General features: G+C 37.4%; 1 protein-coding gene across 2 annotated transcripts in view; it reads left to right on the top strand.

The window, feature by feature from the left end:
- Positions 1 to 24,911, top strand: part of MAN1A1 (mannosidase alpha class 1A member 1) — a 173,237-nt gene that overhangs the window by 44,929 nt on the left and 103,397 nt on the right. For both annotated transcript variants that reach the window (XM_070043481.1, XM_030853578.3), the window contains 3 exons: positions 2,700 to 2,796; positions 5,340 to 5,455; positions 16,362 to 16,442. In XM_070043481.1, the coding sequence (XP_069899582.1) occupies positions 2,700 to 2,796; positions 5,340 to 5,455; positions 16,362 to 16,442 (294 nt within the window). The remainder of the gene's footprint in view (positions 1 to 2,699; positions 2,797 to 5,339; positions 5,456 to 16,361; positions 16,443 to 24,911) is intronic.

Below are 24,911 nucleotides of genomic sequence, written 5' to 3'. Positions count from 1 at the left end.
TAGCATTTTGATGCTTTCAAATATTTGTATGTCATAAATCTGAGTTACAAAGTTGATTGTATATATGACCTGTGAATTTAATCTCATTGTTGTTCTACACACACACAGACACAAACACACACATGAAGTCTTATTTGGCTTTAAAGTGGTAAATCATTTCCAGAGGTGACCAACCACTGGAATCCATGACCAATATGGCTGTTCCTCATTTCACAGATTCTTGGAGAAACCACTCTTAGAGCTCCATACAGGGCACTTTGACCACATTGTTTTCTTTTTCTTTTCTAACTTTGCACATAGAAATCCCATGGGATGAGGAGCCCATTTTGAGAAATGGGTCACAGCAACTTTTGAAATGTAGGCAGATAAGCAGTTGGTGTCAGATTTTCTCTTTGGGGGAAAACGAGATAAGGAAAGTTAATATATACTACAGTGGTAACTCAGTGAGGTTCTGTTCTAGTGGTACATTGTATAAATGATAATTTTGGACAACAGTCTTCTATAGGAAAGTTTTCTGCTGTCTTTGAGTTATTAATAGTACATGGCACTGGTTTCGATTCAGACTTGGAGCTGAAACAAATCATCATAACATTTTTTTTTTCTGTTCTTGCATCAGGTGTATTCCAAAAGCTTCTGAATTTATCCTTGGAATAGGAATGAAGAGTTTACCAAATACAGTACATTTAATGGGAAAACCAAGTCAAATTGAGATGTAATCTCAAGGTGTTTTTATACCTAGTGTTCATGTACCTAGTCTTTTCAGAGGCTCATTGGTTTCTGTTTCTGTGATGTGAATTTAATTGATCTCAATATAGGCTTAAAATTCAATAAGCGTGTGATTATTCGCCATGTGTGCCGGGAGCCATCACACAGGCCACATTACATGCTCATGTAATCCTTACATGCACCCTGTGAGGAATTATGATCCCAAGTTTTCAGATAAAGAAAGTCTCGCAAAACTGTGACTCATCCATGATTATGAGACTAATTGGTGATACGATAGGGATTATAAATCAGGTTATTTTACCTTCAAACCTTTTATACTGTCCAACAAAATTAATTTATAAGAGAAAATCTCAAAAACACTACGAGATCCACATTCTATTGATTGTTAGAAGATCAGCAATCTGATTCATCAAAGGAAGATTCTGTTGCCGACTCATTAAAGGAAGTTGATGCAGTGTATGGTTAATGCCATTGGCTTTGGAGTCAGGCCAACACAGGGATGAACCCTGGCTCCACAGCTGTGCAGAAATGTCATGACTTTGAGTAAAGTTGTTTGTGTTTTCACTTCTAAAAGTCTCAGTTTCTTCATCTACCAAACAATGATAATACAACGCATTTCATAACGTTGTAACAAGAATTGAATACTATACTGAATTTAAAGCATTTAGCAGAGTACCCAGCAGATAGTACAGATTTTTTGGTAGCTATTATTAGTAGCAGTACTGGTGAGATAGGAAGAAAATATACAAATTGATTAAAGAAAGATGTGCATTATTGTTTTCAGGGACATATGAAGACTTTCTTATTAATAAAATTGTATTGATCTCACTGCAGATTTTTAGTGATAAACAGCCTTTACATAGTATTTATAACTTTCTGTGATGCTTTTTAAGATATTTTAAAATATGGAGCCAGATTAGAATATTTCCAGATTATGTCCATATTTTAATTACTGTTGCTAATGGATTGGGAATAGTGGCATGAATAAATTCTAGACAGGTGAGGAGTCCTCAACGCTTTTAATAAAAAGTATGCAAAAATAATTATCTACAGTATATTCTTGGAGTCATTGAAAAAAATTTGTACAACTATTACACAATAGGTATACAAATTTTTGTATAACTTTGATAGGTTCTTAGAGAACAATTTCTCCCCTTGAAAATTATTCACTTTCTGCTAGAGTTAATATCTAGCACAATAGGTCAGAAATTGGTCTATAAGTCAGGAGAAATTGATTGGTTTTCATTATATGTAGATAAATTAATTTTGTTAAAATTAAAAAAGGTATACAACTGATTTATGGCAGAGAGTTTGGGGCTTTAAAAACATTCCTGGTACAAGAAGTCTAGGTTGGGAATATGTAGAATTAGTCTTCAGTTACATATGTGCACACAGATATGTATGCAATTAAAGATTAATTATACTAAGCTGAAGTTTTCCAAAATCTATGTATACCCGTAGAGTTTCTTTTTTTCATTTCCTATAGATATTTAAAAATATTTCTCCATATAGACTTGGTCAAGATACATCAAAGTGTTTAAAGTCATAACTTTTGGATATTTGTCTATATACTAAGTACAGAGAACCTTATGCAAAAATGTGAATTTTAAGTATGCAGTCTCTGCAGATTTAATGCATCATGAGGATGAAATAGATAAATGTAAGAATGGTTCATCCTTTTATGATAAGCTAAGTTTCTGTTGCTGAGAACTGACTTTTGAAAATATGTATATGAAATAGGATTAAATGGATTAAAAAAATCTCCACTTGTAAACATAAAGGGATGATGTGTATTTGTGTGTTATGTGTGTGTTCCAGCTTATTCATACCCTTTGTCACCCTTTTAATTATCATCCTTTTAACAAAGCAGTGAGTTTTAATGTTTTAACCTTTAGGTCTTCAATGTATGATCTATTTTGAAACAAAAACATCTCAAATTCAAAATATAATCCCGTTTTCATTTCTTTTCTCAGATGATGAAACATGCTTGGAATAATTATAAACGTTATGCCTGGGGAAAAAATGAACTGAAGCCTGTATCAAAAGGAGGCCATTCAAGCAGTTTGTTTGGTGAGTAGAGTGTGCTTTGGCTCCTTACTGACAGTAACTTCTCTCCAATCGACTGAACTTGTGGGTGATGGAAAAAGTTTGTGTGATCCTCCAGACTGTGTTGCTAGGAAACTTGCATACCTGATGGAGTTGTCTGCAGGGAATGTGCATAGTGTGTCCTTCAGACAGAGCACTGGCTGCACTTTAGAACCACCTGCATCCCTTGAAAAAATACTGATGCCTGGGGCACACTTCCAGAGATCCTTATTTAATGGATATGGGCACAGTATCATGATTTTCAGCTCCCATGTGGTACCAAGCAGAGGAGCATTTGTTGTTGGCTGCATTAACTGCTTCCTGTCAGGTAAAAGCTGTGTCTTTATCAATAAGCTGGCCAAGGCAGCCAGCCGTGGTGACCTTCACTGTATCTCAGTGACTCTCAACATTGGCTCTAAATTTCTCCTGTTTTGTGCAGTGGAAGAGAAAGTGAGGATGGAGCCGTCAGTTATTTAAACTTCCATTTATTCACTTTGGCATCATTTTATTGCTTTTGGTCCTCACAGCATCCCTCTGTGATGAGTACTCTAGGTATTAAAAACATTCCCATCGTGGAGGTGCAGAAGCTAGGTAACAGAAGTGTTAGGTAGATTCCTTGGGTCACAGAGCTACCCAGTGCCCTTCTCACTGAACTCAATTCCTCTTCAGTTCCCACAATTTTGTCTATAAGTAACAGGATGAAGAGGAGGGAACCTTGGTCTGATGCTTCTGAATTCACCATAGAAAAGGTGACTTTCTATACTTTAACTAAAGGTGTTAAATAGTATCAAATCATATAACAACAGTATCAGCTGACACTATGTGCCACGTGCCATTTGTGCATCTTCTCATTTAACCTCATTATTATATGTATTTTATAGATGAGAAATACGAAGCTGAGAGAACAGCTTGCCCAGTGTTAGCCACCTACTAACTGGCTGAGCTGGGACTTGAACCCACATGTGGCTAAGGTCAGAGTCTGCTCCTAATCACCCCATTATGCTTTTCCATTTATTTAGGACCTTCCATGTGTTTGGCTCTCTTTCCAGCACTGGTGTTAAGAAACACAATACAAGTCTCTGCAAAGTTCATGACCTAGTGCAGAAGATGTATGTGTAGATAGTGAATTATCAAAGCACCAGGTGGTTCAATAGATATTCATAGGAAGTTCTGAAGAACCATAGGCTCTCTGGTAGGGAGAAAGGCATTGCAGGAATGGTTAGGGAGAGCTGGAAGAGTGGGGAAAAGGCTGGCTGGTCGATCACAGTGACACACTTTAGAGATGAAAAGAGCCACACCTGGAGTCATGGCAGTACAAGTGATTTCAGATGTTACTAGAGTAGTGTTTTTGAGGACACGGTGACTAGTTAACATGGGTGATGGGAGGTAGGAATTGAAGAGAGAAACTCAGAAACTTCATGCAGACTCAAAGGTCCTAATTTTTTATTGTTTACTATAACTTTTAAAAAATTTTAATTCTATTTTTGCTTTTATCTCTATAAGTTGTTCACGGTATTAAGAAGTCAGTTTTGTGTAAATTTGCCATAGTCTTTTTTTTTTTTTTTTTTTTGCGGTACGCGGGCCTCTCACCGCTGTGGCCTCTCCCGTTGCGGAGCACAGGCTCCGGACGCGCAGGCTCAGCGGCCATGGCTCACGGACCCAGCTGCTCCGCGGCACACGGGATCCTCCCGGACCGGGGCACGAACCCGTGTCCCCTGCATCGGCAGGCGGACTCTCAACCACTGCGCCACCAGGGAAGCCCGCCATAGTCTTTATCGAAGAGATTACTTGGCTCTCTGTTAATACAGTGATAGTTTTTTAATTTATTATTAAGCCTTAAAAACATACTGAGTCTCTTAGTATGGAATGTGGAGGTGAATAAGACATGACTTCTCTATTCTAAGGAAGTTTACAGACTAAAAGGAGATGCATAAAAGTAGTTATAATGGAAAACAGAAAGTGGTGAGTGCAAGAGCAATGTAAAGTCTTCCTGCCGAGGGAGTTCAGAGGAAATACATGAGAGTCACGACTGGCTAGGAGGATGGGAGGAGAGGTTAGGATCAGTCAGGGCTGCAAAAAGAGGGGGTAGAATTCCATTTTTGAGTAATGGTTTCTTAGAGCTATCACTAAACAATTTTAGATCTATTTATAGTTTAAGAGTTTTGCACAGGTGCACTTTGATGTAATTACATTAAAATTAATAAGTGTGTTGCTCCTTGGTTTCAGGTCTTTTTTTTTTTCTTGCTAGAGAATGCAATCCCAAATGAAATTTCTAAGAGATTCATTTTCTGCAACTCAGAAGAGACTTTAAAGATTAGTGTACCAATCTATAGCCTGTGATAGTTTTTAGTTTGGTTTTGATGCAACTTTTCAATTTTCTTTCACTGAAAGATGTTTAGACTGTGTTCAGTATTCTGGTTTACCAGTAAATTCAGTATTATCCACTTCCTTTCCAAGGTGTGGTCAATGTGCATGTATGGATCTGTCAAAGGTGTTTTACTGAGTAAATATTTTTCTGATATTTTCAGGTAATATCCAAGGAGCAACAATCGTAGATGCCCTAGATACACTTTTTATTATGAAAATGAAAGACGAATTTGAAGAGGCAAAAGCATGGGTTGACGAAAATCTAAATTTTAATATGGTAAGTTAAAAAAAGCTGCCAATTCAGTTCTTAAATCTCAGTTAACATAAATAAATTCTCTTGGGGGGCAGATTATTGTACTGTACCCTAGCAGAAACGAATAATGCAGTTTTAAGTAGTATCATACTATATTCTTAACTTGCCCTCCCTTACTACACAAATCCATGCCTTTGTTTTTTTGGCAAACTAAGAGTAAGGAAAAAGAAATTAATATTTATTAAGACCTACATGTGCCAAGTATTCTTGTTCAAGTCTCACAACAACCCTGTGAGATGGGTATTATTTTCACACCTTTACAGATTAGAAATCGGAGCCTCAGAGGCTTATCTAGACCACACAGCTAGTTGTGTGTCGGGGCTGTGAGCCTAACACAGGTCTGTGTGACTCCAGCGCTCATGCTTTTGCACTGCACCATGGCGCATTATTGTGACTTTGTTAGATGAACGTTTGTTAAGTGGAGCCCAGGGTGTCCATGGTGAGCTGCAGTTCAATGAAAGACCACAAAAGAAATTGAAATAGAGAAGTTTATTACTTAACAGGTCCTGAGAAGGTACATGACTCACCCGCAGGGGCCACACAGGGAGATCAAGGCAGACTACAGACAGACAGAAAGACAGGACCTGGGGCACATGCCGTTATTAGGGTGGGCGAAGTGCTTTGGGGTTCCAAAGCTAAGGCCAGATTGGTCAATTCAAACCAATTGGTAAGCTCCACAGTGGTCTTTTCTAAGGGGTGAACAAGGAGAAGGCCCTGGGAGGTGGGGGAGACATGATCACAGAGGGAGTCATATCAGGAACTGACATTTGCTTGGGACTCTGGGGCTGTTAATCGAGGGCACACTCTTGCATGAGGGGCTAGTGTCCGTTTAAAGCCCCTGCAAGACACTTGGCAAAACAAAATGGCTGCCGAGTCAGGAATACCATGAAGTAGCTCATCTCAACACTCCACGTGCACCCAGGAGCAGCTGCATCCACTTTCCCATAAATAAGCCTTTAACCTTTGTTGACTGTAGACCCTTATCAGTTTAAACTTTTTTTTTTCTTTTGGCCACATCATGTGCATGAGAGATCTTAGTTCCCTGACCAGGGATTGAACCCATGCCCCCTGCAGTGGAAGCTCAGAGTCCTAACCACTGGATTGCCAGGGAATTCCCAGTATAACCTTTTGTCAATTTATATATGAAATATTTTTTTTAAATTTCATATATGTACTTTCATTTTTAACAAACCTCAATACCCACTGTACACCAAGGAAAAGATTCATAATTAAGGACAGTGGACTCTTCTAATACTACTTCTTGATAATTAAGGAGGGCTACATCTTGTTAGAGCTAATCTAATTCCACAGTCATTGCTTTACCTTGTAATGAGGTTGACAGAGAGCTTGTTTTAAGAACAGGAAAAGTTGACCCTGGTGTTTTTGAGTCATTCACTTATGTTTGCATTATTGGTGTTTTTTTAAGTTCAGTTATACATACACGCACATATACACGTGTGTGTGTGTGTATTCTTTTTCAGATTCTTTTCCATTATAGGTTATTACAAAATACTAAATATAGTTCCCTGTGCTATGCAGTAGGTCCTTGTTGTTTATCTATTTTATATATAGTAGTATGTATCTGTTAATCCCAAATTCCCAGTTTATCCCTCCCCCTTTCCCCTTTGGTAACCATAAGTTCGTTTTCTATGTCTGTGAGTCTATTTCTGTTTCATAAATAAGTTCATTTGTGTCATTTTTTTAGATTCCACATATAAATGGTATTGTGATATTTGTCTTTCTCTGCCTCACTTATTTCACTATTGGTATTATTTTTAATCTGAGATTACTTTGCAAAAATTCTTGTAAGCCTCTTGTCTATCTGGTAAGCATTTGATAATATCTGTAAATCTCCGTAACCAATCACAAGTAACATGCTGTATGTTGAGAATGGACAAAGAAAGGGTGTTTCCCTGCTGACCCCTCTGCTTTGTGGAGCTCCTGTCCTCCCACAGACCAAGTGAGAATACCAGCATGGTTCAGAGTGTAAAGGTAGCATAAAGCTGAGTCTTCTTCCTACCTCTTTGGATTAAAAATGTATATAAATTAAAAGTTTTAATATTTTGTTCCTACTCCTCTAATTAATTGCCATATGTACCCCATTTTGGAGATCACTGACTTAAAGTACAAGCAGATGAGTCTATGTTTAATCTGCCTTATAATTGAATTTAGAATATAAAGGAGACAGTATTCCAATACAAAGGGACCTTGGAGATTGATGTGTTCAGTCTTTTTATTTTAAATATGAGAAAACAGGCCCAAGGAGTGAGGGATTTTGTAAGGTTCTACAGCTCTTTGGTTGAATATGACGTCTGGTAGCTCGGATATTACCAATAGAACTGAGTGTGAAAAATTAAGGCAATGAACAAAAGATTAGATTTCCTTCTGAGGGTTTATTTCTTAATAATACTTTTTTCCTGCCTTGTTATTTTTGAGTAAATTCAGCTACCTACCAGTAAATAATAATGAGCTTGTCTTCAGCTTATATGTGGAGGAGAGAATGGAAAATGTGTTTCCTCCGCCGTCCCTCACCTCCAGAAAGGTAGGGGAATGAGAACTAGATTCTTCCAGAGTCTAATGATGGAAGACGGGAAAGTAGACTTTAGTGACATGAGACCCGAATAGTGTCCAGGTCCCTTGTCTGGCATATATAGCATTACTGCCCCAAACCTCCCCCAAATACTGCAGCAGTTCTTTGCTTTCATGCCCAGTGGTAGCCTGAGAAACTCTGGAATCATTTATTTAAAAGGACTAAGCAAAAAGGCCTCTCAAGGTAATAGACAAGGTAGCAGAAGGCAGTTGGCTGGCCTCAGACCATGAGCAGGTGACATGAATGTATTCCATGGACCGTGGGGACCTATTAGGAAGCAGAGGGAAACTAATAGAGGATATCAGAGTATTTATTTATTTATTTTTATAAATTTATTTTTTTATTTTTGGCTGCATTGGGTCTTTGTTGCTGCACGCGGGCTTTCTCTAGTTGGGGCGAGCGGGGCTACTCTTCGTTGCGGTGCGCGGGCTTCTCATTGCGGTGGCTTCTCTTGTTGCAGAGCACGGGCTCTAGGCGCACGGGCTTCAGTAGTTGTGGCACTTGGGCTCAGTAGTGGTGGCTCACGGGCTCTAGAGCACAGGCTCAGTAGTTGTGGCTCATGGGCTTAGTTGCTCTGCGGCATGTGGGATCTTCCCGGACCAGGGCTCAAACCTGTGTCCCCTGCATTGGCAGATGGATTCTTAACCACTGCACCATCAGAGAAGCCCAGAGTATTTAGAAGAGAAGAAGAGCAAATTCTTTGGCTTCCTTACTTGTAAGATAAAGGGATTAGGCTATAGGTTGAGTGATGGCTAAGATACTAAGCTTTGTTTCTTTAAAATTGTATTTTTGTATTTTTATAAGATTTTATTCAGTGAGTTAAAAGATTTTTATGTAAAAATATCGTTTAGAGACTGTTATTGATAGTCTTGGGTTATACCCTTCAAAATATACTTTAAAAATATACTTTTAAAAGCCATAGTCACAGGTCTCGAATTTCTGTTTATTTTACTATTCCTAATTTGAAAGGTCTTGAAACATATTTGTTGCAGTTCTTTCTTTGGGTATTGCCGTATTTTCCTTTGAAAATATAAAAGTTTATCAATAATATCTAAATGATAATACTTCCCATATCAAAATTAATAACAAACATAAATTCAAGACAGCTATCTTGATTTACTCTCCTAATCATTTTTTTTTTTTTTTTTAACGTGTTGGGTCTTCGTTGCTGCTCGCGGGCTTTCTCTAGTTGCGGCAAGCGGGCTTAGTAGTTGTGGCTCTTAGTTGCAGTGCGCATGCTTCTCATTGCAGTGGCTTCTCTTGTTTTGGAGCACAGGCTCTAGGTGCGTGGGCTTCAGCAGTTGTGGCACACGGGCTCAGTAGTTGTAACTCTCAGGCTCTAGAGCACAGGCTCAGTAGCTGTGGCACATGGGCTTAGTTGCTCCATGGCATGTGGGATCTTCCTGGACCAGGGATCGAACCCGTGTCCCCTTGACAGGCAGGCAGATTCTTAACCACTGTGCAACCGGGAAAGTCCCATCTCCTAATCATCTTAAAGTGCTTCAACTTACAATTTTCTAGTTGGTTTTATTGTGTCCCATTAGAGAATTTGTCTTATATTCACTCGTTCTACCCACAGATTCAAGGGATTATGTCAACAATTACACCGTTTTTTTTCCTGAAAAATAACAGAGGTATTGGCGGCAACAGTGACTTTATTTTTTACTTTAAAGGTCCAGATTGGTCTCTTATCCAACCGGAATGCCATCCTATTCTTCAGGAAAATAAGCTGTAGGGTTCTCTATCTGAAGGTTGTAAATGGACCTCCAAAAGCAACTTTGGATCTTCTTGAATGCCTGAATGAGTTCTTGACTTAGGTCCAGAGCTCCATGCCATGGAGCATGAAAGAAGTGACATTTGCCTTAGTATTGCTCTTGTAAAAGCTCTGTTTTAGAGCAGCATTACATCCTAATGGTGCAGATAACTGAGTTAATTATCCTGTCGGATGGAGTTATTTAATATTTTCTATCCGAATGCTAATCAGTGTCTGCCAAGGGTGATGATTTGGGTTTTGGCTATAAGGATACTGATCTGTTCCCTCTGACCATAATTAGTGATATATAGATTGCACTGCTACTTGAGGGTGCTTCTGGACCTTCGTGGTAAAACCAATCTACTGACAGAGAGAAGATGTTGATCTTGCCTATCTTTGTGGCCCAAAGAATTTGCACTTTGTTCATCTAAAGAGATTTATCATGTTACTTAAATATGAAGTTAAAAGCTGCTCAGACATATGTTATACTAAGCTATAAAGTTTAATGTTGCTATTTAATCTGTTAAAAGGAGTTGTAATCCTCAGAATGTTAATACAACACATACTTTAAAGTACCATTTATAAATGAATGTGTATGCTAAGCCTAAACATAGGCAAGGCTTATAGGCAATAACCTCTCTTTAAGCAATGGGTTTGTAAAATCTCATGTTTCCACTGGTTCTCAGTAAGGTAAAGGATAGTTACCATATGTTAGTAGCGGAGCAATTGTTACTAAACTGTTATTGCATTGGTTTGTAGTGGGACAGTTGTTATTAATGCTTGCTTGTTCCTCGCTTATAGTTCATTGAGTAGAAAGCTGACAGGATATTTGGAGGAATAGCTAGCAAAGAAGTATTCTCTGATCTTAGGGCTCAGAGAAATACTCTTTAAAAAAACCAACTCTAATAATTGGGGCCAAACACTGAGAAGAGGATTAAGATATTTCTGAAAATGAAAGTTCTTTTCCAAGAAGTCTTTTTCAATTTAATGCAATCAATCAGACCTGCCCTGCTGTATGGAATCATAAGTTAAGAATTAAGGAGAGGGCTTCCCTGGTGGCGCAGTGGTTGAGAGTCTGCCTGCCAATGCAGGGGACGCGGGTTCGTGCCCCGGTCCGGGATGACCCCACATGCCGCCGAGCGGCTGGGCCCCTAAGCCATGGCCGCTGGGCCTGTGCGTCCGGAGCCTATGCTCCGCAACGGGAGAAGCCACAACAGTGAGAGGCCCGCGTACAGCAAAAAAAAAAAAAAAAAAAAAAGAATTAAGGAGAATTCCTTAAACTTGATGCAGGTTTGATTCTGAATAATTATCATAAGGCCTGAAGGAGCAAAGAAACAATATATCTATTCTTCAAGGAAAGTCTGCGCCTCTGTAGTTCTGCAGTCAAAAACTGTGGCTGAATCTGTTCTCCAACCTAAATTTGTTATTAAAATGGTCAAGCCCATTATTTCACTTACTAAAATCTACTAAAATCTATCATTTTATAGATAATTTTGGTAAATAAGTTGCTTAAAAAAAATACAACCTAATTTCTCTGAGTTATTTAAAATACTATCTTGTAAGAGGTTGATCTTTTAGGCACTCAGGTTGAAACAGGGATTTTGAAGTGTTCACTTTCCCTCTTGTCTGGATATGGTTAGATTCTTCATGCCTGTGAGCTCCTGATCTGTTTATTTGAAGGACACCTTTCCCAGTAGAGAGATGGAGGATAATGTGAAGGGTGGGGGGAGGGAGCCATTCAAAATGGTTTATTGAATTAAACTTTTTTCCATTTTAGCGAGTTTTATCACTTTATCTCATAATTTTACATATACGTATAGTAAGCCAGAGGACAGCAATACTAAAGAAAGGGATAAACTTAAGGTGGAAATTATCAGTCTAAGACACCTAAAGCAATATGAGAGATAAGTAGTGAAGCCTAGTTTTTCCATGATTTCACCTCTTGATTTTAGATGTAAACTTAATTATACCATATATTTTATTAAATTTATGTATGATTCTGGTTAAGTGTGTTCTTTGATTCAAAGGCTGTTGGTAGAGGAAACTCAAAGTGAAAGAGCAGTTTCTCCAGTCCACATGGTTTTGTGGGTAGGCCTTAAGCCAAAAATATTCACCTTCCACTTGCTCATCAATTGTGAAATTAACTAGCAGGTGCGTGCAGTTTAAACAAAGACTGGATCTGCTTCTCAAACTGGTGCTCACATACAGCTATGTACTAGAAGCCATGAACTACGTGGGGCATATTCCTGGCATGTGACCTTACTTAAAGATTTAAGGGATTTAATCTCATTTAAAACAAACACAGATTGAAGGAGACTACAAAATCTACATTGTTAAGATAAATCCAAAAGATTTTAGTGTTGCAGGCTGTTTGGGGCTTCCCTCCTTTACATACTGTTCTCTGCCTGCCCTAACCCCTCTCCTGTCATTAGGGTAAGTCACTGGAAAAGTTTTAGAACATCTTAAAAAATGCTGCATGAATATTAATAGGATGCATGTCTTCATTTAGATTTAATAAGTTTATTTTAATAGAAATCAGAGTCAGAAGTTTATAAAATTGGCCTCAAACCCTCAGATTGTAGAAGTTCACTTTTGAAAACCCAGATATCGTATAAATTGTATCAAGCCCAAAAGGAAGCTTGGTCAGGATACTGTATTTCAAAAGACGATTTGAAACATGACTCCCATGAGAGTCAGAGAAGGTATATCAGTTTGCATTCTAGTATTTAGAAGATTATGATTCTGGAGTTTCTGATTTTCCAAGAACCCCTGAGGAAGCTAGGCCTTATTGGTTTACTTAAGCTGAGCTTTTGTGCAGCGGTAATGGCACTTATTTCATTGAGTACTTTACCTGTGGCAGGCATTGTGCATGGTGCTTTACATTCATGGACTTGTAGCGCCTTGTACGAAATGCACTGTCCCTTTTTACAAATGAGAAAACCAAGGCTCAGAGAGAATATGTGACTTGCCTGGGATCTTGCACTCAGTGGGCTTCTGAACCAACCTTCAGTCCCAGGTCTTTCTGACTCTAAGGTAGTGTTTTGATAGTCTGCTGCCCGCAGTCGAGCCAGCCAATTTATGTTTTTATCTTCTTAGTGTTTCTCATCAAAGGATCTGTAAAGAGTGACCTGAAGTGTATAAATTTCAGTCTGCTGACCTAAAACATAATATAACCCAAAATGTTAAGAGCTCTCAAATTAAGGTTTCTAAATAATTTAGATTTAACTTTGGGGAAAAAAAAGTAGAAAATATTATATGCTGGGAATTCAAATGTAATTTTGGTTTTCAAAAGAAGGTAGATATGATGACTGTTGAATACAACTAATGGTGATGTGACTTCCTGAGCGAGATCTTGAAAGACAAGAACACAAGTAACTGGGAACCGGTATGGATTCACTAACAAGCCAGATTTGCTTCTTGGATAGGCTCACCAAACCGTTAGATCCGAGAAATTCAAAAGACAGAGCACTGACCTTGAGCGTGGCACTTTGCAAAACCGTCTCTCAGTATCTTACAGACAGTGGAAGATAGATAGAATTTAGGTTCTAGAATACATTGCTGGATCAATAACTGGTTGTACCCAGTAGGTGACTGATGTCTTGCTGAAGATGTATTTATGATGGTGTTTGACATGGCTCAGTCTTCTACCATGCAGTAATTTTCATCAGATGTTTATATAAAAGTCCTGATTATCCAAAATTTTCATAGGAGGAAAAGAGAATGAATGTGTATCAAATGAAGCCAAAGCTAGTATAAGAATATAAAATCATCTTAACAGACTTAGTAGGCAGAAACGTGGAGGACTATTCTTAGGTTTAAAAACTGAAAAACACAAGTACAAATTGAGAATGATGGGATTTGAGGGGTTTATTTATTAGATTTTATTATTAGACATTGTTACCTTTAGACATAAGAAGTATAGCTGTGTGAGCCAAAACAAATTAACGATTCGCTTTCTCTTTCCTTATCAGTAATTTTGTGGAATATTAAAGCTTTTACCAATATTTATGTAATACTCATTCAGAGTAATACACATCACAGATAAATTTTTCCCATGTAAAGTACTTTAATCAAATTGTATTAGATGCATATTACAAATTATGAAATACAATTGAACAAACTCACCAGAGTCTTATATTATGATGCTTTTGCCTAAGTCTGGCCTAGTATGTGTCTCTCCCAAGTAATATTCATGACTTCCTTTTGCAAGAAATTTTTTGAAAAATTTTTTTAACTTAAGCAATTACTTAGCTTTAATTTGTTAGATCCTTATACCTTTTTAGAGAAAGCATGTGGAAATTAAAGAAAATATACCTCTTTTTTTTCTTCTGGAATTGTTTTCGCCCACTAAAATGTAGACTCCATGAATTTGAGGACCTTATGAGTCTTCATTGCCATGTCCCTAGAACCTAGGACAGTGCCTGACACATAGTAGTTGCTTAATAACTGTTAGTTAAAGGAAATAATATCTCAGATGATTGTGACTAAGCTGATCTGCTGGATATGTGACTCCATATATTAGTTTGCTGTTAGCCCCTGTGATTTCAGCGAATTGTTTGACACCAGGCAAAAGTGAACAGTTACTGGGTAGGCCTAACAAACATGAAAAGAAGCTAACAAAAGCTTGAAGCTAAAACCATACACAAGCCCCTTTGTCCCTATCCTCTGAAGCAAAAGCCTTTTTCTTTAGTCTTCTAGGCCTCCCCTGAGTCTCAAAAGGCTGGCTGAAGAGTTAATGATCAGGAAATATGAAGATGTAGAAACAAAGAATAGCTGTTGGGCCAGGAAACTGGTAGCAAGTTAGACTATAAATCCGCCACATCGCAGAATCACCGAGTTCCCAGTCCCCTGAAAGATATACATAAAGGCCTGGCACACATTCCTATGTTCTTTTTACAGGAAGCAGGCCCACACCAGATGAAAACTGCTGACCACAAGCACATAGACCCTAGACCATTTGAAACCAGAAGGTTGATGACGCTTGAAATTTCACCTTGATGCCAACCAGTCCGAGAGTGGTGCACGAGCTGATCACACACCCTGCACCCCTCCCTCACACTGCCTTTAAAACCCCTCCCCTGAAAGCCATCGAGAGTTCCGGTCTTTTGAGCACGTGCTGCTCATTCTTGTTGCTTAGTGCCCCACAGTAAACGTTGTACTCTCCTTTACCACACACAACATGGTGTCAGTAGATTGGCTTTAGTGTGTGTGGGCAAGTGGACCCGAGTTTGGTTCGGTAACAAAGTGTACCTACCATCTATTGTAGGTTAGCTGTGCTAAATTATCTAGTAATAGAATGTAGGACAGATCCATGTAGTAGTCAAATATTGTAAAATAATAAAAGTATTGGCAATAATTACTAACTATATGCCACAATTATATGACCATTAATAAAGATACTTGATGCGTTATCATGTGAGGTGATATAGGAGTCAGGATAACAGCTCTAAACCAGGAATCAGAGTAGTCAAGTTTAAATCCTGATTCAACCACTTATTTATTTATTTATTGTTTTTGCCATACGCGGGCCTCTCACTGCTGCAGCCTCTCCCGTTGCGGAGCACAGGCTCCGGACGCGCAGGCTCAGCGGCCATGGCTCACGGGCCCAGCCGCTCCGCGGCATGTGGGATCTTCCCGGACAGGGGCACGAACCCGTGTCCCCTGCATTGGCAGGTGGACTCTCAACCACTGCGCCACCAGGGAAGCCCTCAACGACTTATTAGTTGTCTGACCTTAAGAAAGTCATAGTAACCACTATAAATCTCAGTTTCTCCATTTGTAAAATGGATATAAGAATAGTAATTATTTCACACGGTTGATATAGGACTAAATGACATAGTCCATGTAGAGATTAGCACAGAATATAGAGCTTTGTAAATAATAATAAAAGCAAGCTATTATTGATGTATATAAGAGCTGTTTTAACAAGGCACAACATATATTATTATAATCTCCTTTATGCAAAGATAAAATTTCTTCTCAGAGAAATGTGATCATCCCAGACCACAGACAGAACATTTGGGAACCAGCACTAGAACCCAAGTCACTCCAGCTTCAAATCCTATTTACATTCTAGCTGTGCTACTTTAAAATGGTGTGGGAAGAATTCTAGAATAATGTTGAACTACCAGCAAAAGTATGAAGAGTCTGAATGGTCTTTCGGGAAGAAAAACAGGCAAATGAATGAAATAAAAGAACACAGAATAGAAAAATAGAATGTCCTGGGCCTGTCGCATCTGCACAAAGAATATTGAGTATTGTATCTAGTGTTGAATAGAGGGAGGAAATAACTTCATTTTATAAATATTTTTATAATTGTTATTTTAAGAGTCAAAATTTTTTGATCTATTTACATGTGTTTTGACACTGTTAGAAGGGAGGGCTTTTCCCTCTTGTGTATAAATTTCTCTGGGCAAGCATATAGGATTGAACAAAATTTAAATATTTCGTGCACTTTATCACGGTGATATTTTTCTCAATTGTGTACTACCATTTATATATGAACCTCCTTTATTTTGTTTCCACAGAATGCTGAAGTTTCTGTTTTTGAAGTAAATATACGCTTTGTCGGTGGACTAATCTCAGCTTACTACCTGTCTGGAGAAGAGGTAAGATGAAAAGTGGCATATAAATGGGAATTATGAAGTGTCTTAAAATGATATTCTCCAAGTAAAGTATGCTTTTTATGGTATCCATTAAATTTTCACGTTTTGATGGGCCTCTAGCATATACTGAATTTCTTATAATAAGTACTAATTAAATGAGCACACTGGGAAAGTCTGACAGAGCATGTTGTCAGGAAATGTTAGGCAGTGCCTTTAAAAAAGCCTGGCTCCATTATGTTATGTATGGTGTGATTAAAACTACAAATTATATATGCCTATGGACAAAGTAAAGAGTTTAGTATAATGGCAGGTTTGTGGATTTCTTTCTTTAAAAAATATTTTAATGTTAGTATAATATTAACTTAATAAAAACTTTTTTGAAATAAAGCTTGGCAAGTGAGATATAAAAATTAGAGTATTTAAGAAATTGAGGGGGTGAGTGAGATACTCAGCTTCCCAGTTAGAAGTCCTGTAGGCCAGTAACCCCACATAAAGTGCTTTGTAGCTCCTCCTAGGTTGGAGCTTAATTATCGCTGCTCAGAACAAAGAAGGAATTTTTAATTTAGCTGCCTTTTATCAATAGATTAAGAAAGGATTTTTGTATCATGCTCATGAAGAGCACAGGTGCTATTATCCTGAAAGGTTTTGGACAGCTTTATGAATAACAACCTAAGAGTCATTAGAATGGACCTCACCTTTAATTTCAACAGTGTTAAAAGCTGACATCAGGAAAAACAGTCACATATTTCAATTGCATATCAATCAGATTTGTGTTAGCCTGAGCAACCTGGCTGGGGGGAAGAGGGGATCTTACCTAGTGTACTAGTTCGTGTATTTCTATGCTCCTTCAAACAAATTTAAGCACAGCAGTATATGCTTAATGAGAAAGACTACTTTACTTTGTTTCTCGTCTCTCAGATGCTTTCCTAGTCATAACAAAACAGCCAGTACAATCTTAACATTCTCCTTCTTTTTAGATTTTATTCTACCATAGAGATTTTCAAAGTGTATAGATGGCTTCTATATTCCCCTGTATCTGTCCTGTTTGTGATAAACCCTGTTCTTCATTATCCCTCTTCTTCCCTTTTTCCAGTTGCACATAACTTCATTTGTTCATTTTGGTGTAGGATGTTCTAAACGCTAAGCCTGGGAATCCATATTTTTAAAAACTCATAATTAAAATTAATTACTGTTTTTTTACTAAAGAAGTTTCTGCTTTTAGAATATATGTCTTTGAGTATCCAGTGCCTGTGTATTCTCATTGTTTTTGGCGTGACATACTTAGGATGACCTTGGTTTTAACTTCCTTCATCATTTCTGTGGTGTGAGACAATTTGGAGGAAAAAGGACTTCATTGTATCTGGGCTCAGATAGGGTAATGGAGCATGCAAAGAGAAACAATTATGTATTTCTTCTAAATATGCATCATGTAGATTAGGATACTTTTTTACTCATAACAGTATCTTAAGTTTATATACCTGTGTTTGTTTCTATATGTGTGTATGCTTACTGGAGACATATATGTTTATATACTGATATAAATATTATACAGATACAGCTTGCCTACAGATGAAATCACCTGCCTAAGACATTGTAAGGATTTTTTTTTTTTTTTTTTTTTGCGGTACGCGGGCCTCTCACTGTTGTGGTCTCTCCCATTGCGGAGCTCAGGCTCCAGACGCACAGGCCCAGTGGCCATGGCTCACGGGCCCAGCCGCTCCGCGGCATGTGGGATCCTCCTGGACCAGGACACAAACCCACGTCCCCTGCATCAGCAGGCGGACTCTCAACCGCTGCGCCACCAGGAAAGCCCTGTAAGGATATTTTTAAATTCTCTACTTAGCTAACTTTAGTAAGAAAAGGACCACAAAAAACACCTCCATTGAAAATAATTATTCTTTTAGTATATATGCTTTGTCCTTATCCCTGTGCAAAACATTCATTGTGTTAATTATATCTATATTTTCTGTATTTTAATTTTATGATAAAAGTTACCTTAGGTATTTCCTTTCTTATATATCAATACTTTTCTTTGTTTCTATAGAATACATTTTTAATTTTAGTTCTTAAAGATTCAGCATAGTTTTTGCTAACTATTCCCTAAACGTTAGACAGTTGGGTTGCTTCCAGTATTCCTATAGTTTGAATAATGTAGCTATAATCAGCCAATAAATATATTTATCCTCTAAAGTGGGATTGCCAAGTGAGAAGCGATTAGTATAAGACTGTTTTGCCATCATCTCCTGTTTCTTCCCCCCAATTATTACCTCATCACTGATGGTTGCCTTTCATTTGACCAATGCATTCAAGAGAATTAGCTGTCAGGAATGTGATCAAGGAAAATTATTTTACCCTAAGTCTGAGCTTGATCTATTTGTCTCCATATCAAAATGAAAAATTGGGCATTCGTTTAATAGAAAGAACATCAACATGGCCACATTATGGATTAGTTGGTTTTAGATTGTTGATAAAGTTCTATGCTACACACTCTTTTATAGATCAAGGTATTATTAAGATAGTCTAGGAAGATTCATCTTCTTAAATTATCTCATAGAGGGACTACTAAATCACCATAATTTAACATTCTCATTTCATCGCTGAGGCCAGGAGTATTCTGAGAACATCTTATAAATCACCATCAGAAGTATATAGGCCCACACTGATGTAAGTTCAAGATTCTTACGTTTATGTTACAAAAACAGAAGAGGAAATACCACTGACTTGCATTACCTGCTTCAGGAAAATTACAATTAGAAACACTGAACAATAATCAAGAATGTCAGTGGACCTCTAAACCTACGAAAAGAACAATAGGAACATGAAATACCTGTTGACATATACTTTGATTACAGGGACATATTCAAAAACTTGAAATGCCCTAGCTCAGTTAAAATATTTTGTAGTATTATTTTTTTTAAAAAAGCCGAGCCACAAGATTTCCAGAGTCTATATAAGAAAGTGCAGATAACCACGAGAATTACAAACGGATGGGATAAAAATAAGATGAATACCAAATACTAAATGATCAGTAATAAAAATAAATAAAAGAGATAGCATTGCTCTATTATAAGCTCAACGGAAACTAAAGTCCTCATTGGAGATAGTAAATAGCATCTAGAATATCATTACCCAAATTATGTTCTACAGACCACTAGTTTCTTTAGATATGGCAGGATAAATCTGTATCTGTATATATACTAAAAATAAATTTGGAAAAAGTTACATCCTATATTCTTTCTTAGAAATTCACAATTTACAGAAAAAGAAACTAATTTTTTTTTATCTCTGTATTTCCATACTTACTTAACTATAACCTCCCTCTTTTTTTTTAATGTAACATCTGCTAACACTGAGTTACAAACATTGTTTCCCAGAACAAATTTTGGGAAATATTACTGTAGAATAAGAGTAACCAAAGCAAAAGTGATATTGAAAATTGGCAAATGCAAAACAAGACATTTCAAGAGAAGATGATACATGTAGAAAATAGCATGTATGACTATACCGCATATTATTATTTGCTTTACAACAGAAATCAGTGGCTGTATTGAGCAGAAAGTAAACTTAATGGGATATAGTAATGCCACAGACTCATAGAGAAGGCTGAAGAAGAAATTGGAACTAGCACTCTCAAGTTGCCACAGAGGATCTCTATGACTCAGCAATCTCTCTGGGTCACCCTAGAATTAATAAACATGCACTAATTTTTTCCTACCCTTGTCAAGACACAAAGTTCCAGAAGAAAGAGGTCAATTGGCAGTTTTATTTAATGTGGTCCCTTAAGGATCTTAGGAAATGAAAGAGAGGATATGATAAAAAGTGTTCCACAGGGTTTGAATTCAGTATCCCATGAGGACCAAGTATAGATAATTCCTGAATAGTAAATTGAAGGCCCTATTGGAAGGGTAGGAATAAAAGATGTTTGGGAGTCAAAAAAAAGACATAATTCCACTATGATGAATAAGGGTGTCAGAGGAAATAGACAAGCTGTATGGAAACTGATAATTTAATAAAATACTGCTTAGGAAAGCGTTTCCTGATTTGAAAAACTACTTTATTCTGTAAATTGAGAGAGAACATTTAGAACTGACAAGGTATTTAATCCTCAAAGGAAACATTCAAGTAATATGTTTTAAGTATGTGAACTAGAAAAAGTCAACTCATCAAAGCTAAAAAGATTGAAGAATGAGCTTTCATTGAATAAAGGCAACAAGGGCATCTGACCCAAGACCCAAGGGCATCTGACCCAAGGGAAACACATATAATAGATTTTTACATTAGATCAGTTTACTCTGCCAAGGTAGCCTTCATTCCGAAGGCAGCAAAAGAACGTTTTCCCAAATTAACCAAAAGAAATCCACTGCTCCAGACACACCACTACAAAAGATTGCTGAAGCACTTACTGAAAAAGAGAAGTAGCTAATACCTCTAATTTTTAAAATATCAAGGAGGAAAACATGAAGTGGGTAGGATTGTGGAGTAGGGAGGAGAGAAATAAGATTGAGAATGTGAGTGTAGTGGTAGAAAGATCTATTTTTTTCTCATAATAGGATTCAGACGTTTGGGGTGCAGGACATCAATTTTGTAGAGTTTGTTTAGTGATGATCCTTATATATACTTTAGATATTAATTTACTGTTTAGCATTCATTATTGAAACTTTATAAAATAAAGGAATATGATAAACTGAATAGGTAATATTTTCATTTTAAAAGGTTTAACTTAGCAAAATGATATTAGATTACAGTAATTTTGCTTAAATTTGTAATTGTTTCCGTGGATAATGAGCTAAATTGTCTCATGTTGAATATTTTATTAAGATTGGAAGTTTATTTTGTACTTTAAAAGGGATCTAGGAGTACATGGAATCGATTCTAAAATAATGTACACTTTCGTCAAATGAAAATGCTACCTTTTTTTGGCCTACATTGTATTACAGAAATCATACCTACTCCGTAACTCAGGTTTTCTATGTGTCTTACTCTGTACAAAGCTCTATCCTGTATTTATAATTGTTTTTGGAAGCACAGAAGTTTTATTAGCCATAAGAACTTTATCTCAGTAATACATGAAAGCAGTTCTACAGTTTGCCAAGAATTTCAGCTCCAAAACCTATTCATGGCTAAGGTATGAGTGGCAGAAGCTGGTATAGATTTGCATCTGATAAATGTGGTAGACCAAATGAGAGGGCTTGGCACCTAAAGGAGAGGGAAACTCAGAAAATTAACTTGTTTATTAATGAAATATGTGTATCCCTTTTAGTTTAGCACAGTACTTTGCACATAGTAAGTGGACTACAAATTCGTATCAGTGAGAATAGACCTATTATGATGCAGTAACAACCTCAAAATCTCAATGGTTTAAGACAATACGCTCTACACACTCTTTATGCTTTGCCCATGCTGCATGCTCTGCCCACAACTCTGCTTCTCATCATCCTCCCTCCAGAGCCCAGACTGGTGCAGCAGCTGCCATCTGAGTCATTTCCATTTGCCAAGGCAGGAGGCAGAGTGTTGAGGTGACAAAAGAAAACCTGGAAAATCACACACTGGCTTTTAACATGTCTATTGAAAAGACACTTGTTACTTCAGCTCTCATCTTATTGGCGAAAGCAAGTCACATGGCCACTGTAATTTAAAGGGTTGGGGGACAGGATGCAGTGTTACCACCACACGCCTGGGAGTAAATAGTGCTAATGACGGCCACAGTAGCCACTGACTTGGGTTAAACTGTATAGGCTTCCCAGCTGCTAGCAGAAGCAGAAGATAGGAATTTGTGAAAAGAGGGGAATTTTTTCAAGGGTCCCCAAACTGGAATTAGTCTGCACCACAAGGAAAAGACTTCCATACTATGGCCCTAGGGTAGTAATTAGAGAGTCATGCCTTGGGTTAGGAAACATATTCACTGACTTGTCAAGTAAAAGGCTACTCTTCTAGCACTTGTCTACAAAATTCTGTTTCTGTGAGAAACATCTCCTATTCTAGACTTCTCCTGTAACCCTCCAAATTTCAAACAGTATAGTTGAGAAACCCAGGTAAACTATGCTATAGAAAAGGAATGCCTGTCATCAGTACTGCAGTTGTCTAGTGGGGGAGCTAATCACTGCTCTTCAGCAGCACCCTGCTGTGTTGAGCAGACGTTGTGGACCTGGTGCCTTTCCTCCAACCACTTCCTCTTTAAGTGTTTGCTCAGACCAGGAACTTGTTGTTTTGCAAAACCTAATGTAAAAGATGAGGTAATATGTTTATATTTAGATTTCTAGTGAATCATTTCATAATTTACAATGTCTGTTAAAACCAATACTTAAATCATTTTTATTGTCTGAATCATATTGACATAGATTTCTAATACTAAATTTGTGTGTGTATGTATGTGTGTGACTTAAACAAAAGCTGTACTTTTCTAGTAATATTTCTGTATATTTTTTTTCTTTGAAATTATTGCAGTGTCCTTTAGGAAGGTATCATGAGGTACCTATAGCAAGGAACTTAAAATTTAATGGGACTAGTAGAAAATTCCTGAGAATTGTGATAATTTACCATCTGGTAAGTGCATTTATTTAGTGGATCAGCATATGCTTATTGAATACCTGCACTGAAGCACTGACTGCACTTGGTGCTGCAGAAACAGTGAACAAGAGAAACAGTCTCCACTGACAAATATTGATTCATTTAGATGTTATAACAACCCTGTAAAGTAGGAGTAGATATTGTTTTTATCCTCATTTTACATAGGGAAAGACAGAGCACTGAGTGTTAAGTAACTTACCCAACGGCATACAAAGCAGCAGAGCTGGCCTTCAAAGTTGGACAGTCTAGCTACAAGACAGCAAGTAGCAACCAGACATTAGGGATCTCAAACATAGAAGACAGAAGTAGGCTATAGGCTTGAACTTATGAGTCATCAACAGCTAAATGTTAATAGAAGGGATAGAAGGGAATGGGGCTGCTGAGAATGCATATAGATTGCAAAAAGGGAGCCTTAACATTTCGGCATTGGTGAGAGGAAGGAGCTAGAAAAGGAGACTAAGAAGTGGTAATCCCAGAAGTAGGAGGAAAACTAATAAATGTGATTATCACAGAAGCAAAGGGAAAATAGTATTTTGAAAAATGATGAAGTATTCAGCTGTGTCAGAGGTTGCTGCTAGGGCAAGATGTTTAAGGACTGAAAATATCTTTGGACGTAGCAATATGGAGGTCACGGATGACTTTACTGAAAGTACTTTTAGTAGAATAATAGCATATAATCCAAATTGATTTTGATTGAAGAGGAGAAGGTCTTTTAGAAGGTAAGGGAGGGTAGGATTCAGAGGACAGATAGCCTTAGGGAGTGGTCCCTCCTCCACTGCAGTATGAGAGGGTAGAGGAGAAAATGGGCACACATGTCAGTGACTTGGTAGATTTGGTGGCAAAGATATGAGATGTTTACTATGCGATGGCCCCTGTTAACTGTATGAAGAAGCATCAGACAAGGACATCTGCTGAGGTTCACAGGGAGAGAATAGACATTTCAGATGAGTGTGTATAATTTGAAATTGTCATTCTAGAGAGGGTTGTGACTAGAGATACATGGTAGAATTTCTGGACAGTATCTACGTGGGTGACCATGAATTCATGGTGGCATCAATCCTCAGGTGTATGATATTTCTTTCTCCAGTAGTGCTCAGCAGTTCAGATACAAGCATGGAGAAGGTAGTTGGTGTGTTTTCACTGAGTTTTGCTAGACAGATGAGACAGAGACACCAAAAAAGGTATGGATTTTATGGTATTGGCAAAAAGTTTCATTAAAATTATAGACCATAAAGTCCAAGAATGAGTATAAGACAGTATGAAAAAAAACCGGTGAGTGATGGTGAGAGAGAAAATGGACTGGTTAAATTGCCTGATGTTTAGTTGAAGTAGGATAGTAGAAGTAGCAGTAATTTAGCAGATGACTAGAAGCTCTGGAAGTTAAGGCTATATAGTGGAATATATGAATAAGATATTTAAAAAGTAGGGAAGCCTTGAGTGATGTCATAATCCAGGATAACATCACAAGACTGAGTGATTAAGGAGGGATTTTGCCAGAAGCTATCTGCATAGCTTACTGTGCAATATATTTTAATTGAAAAAAAAATAGGTCTTAAAAAAAAAACAACTTTCAAGCCTCAGTGAATTATTTTAAAATTTTCTAAGATATAAACACTACATAATATTCATAAATCCATATGAAAATATGTACTGAACAAAGGTTACTGTTTAAACAAAAAAGAGAAAAATATTCATGCAGTATGAAATTTAAATATATGATTGTTGGACAAACATTCATGACTCTAGAGCCTTAAGAAGTCAGTACAGATTAGAGTTGGCAGTAGAAATGTAAACAAAATGCATGTTAACTAATTAGATTACATGCAACTATGTACCTATGCAGAGCTGTTTCTTTTAAGCTATAACTAGATGAAATTGTATCTACAGTAAATTTAGTAAATGTGA

Source organism: Globicephala melas, chromosome 14 (assembly GCF_963455315.2).
Source record: "Globicephala melas chromosome 14, mGloMel1.2, whole genome shotgun sequence".
In the NCBI taxonomy this organism is placed as follows: Eukaryota; Metazoa; Chordata; class Mammalia; order Artiodactyla; family Delphinidae; genus Globicephala; species Globicephala melas.
This window is presented reverse-complemented; position numbering and strand designations above follow the sequence as displayed.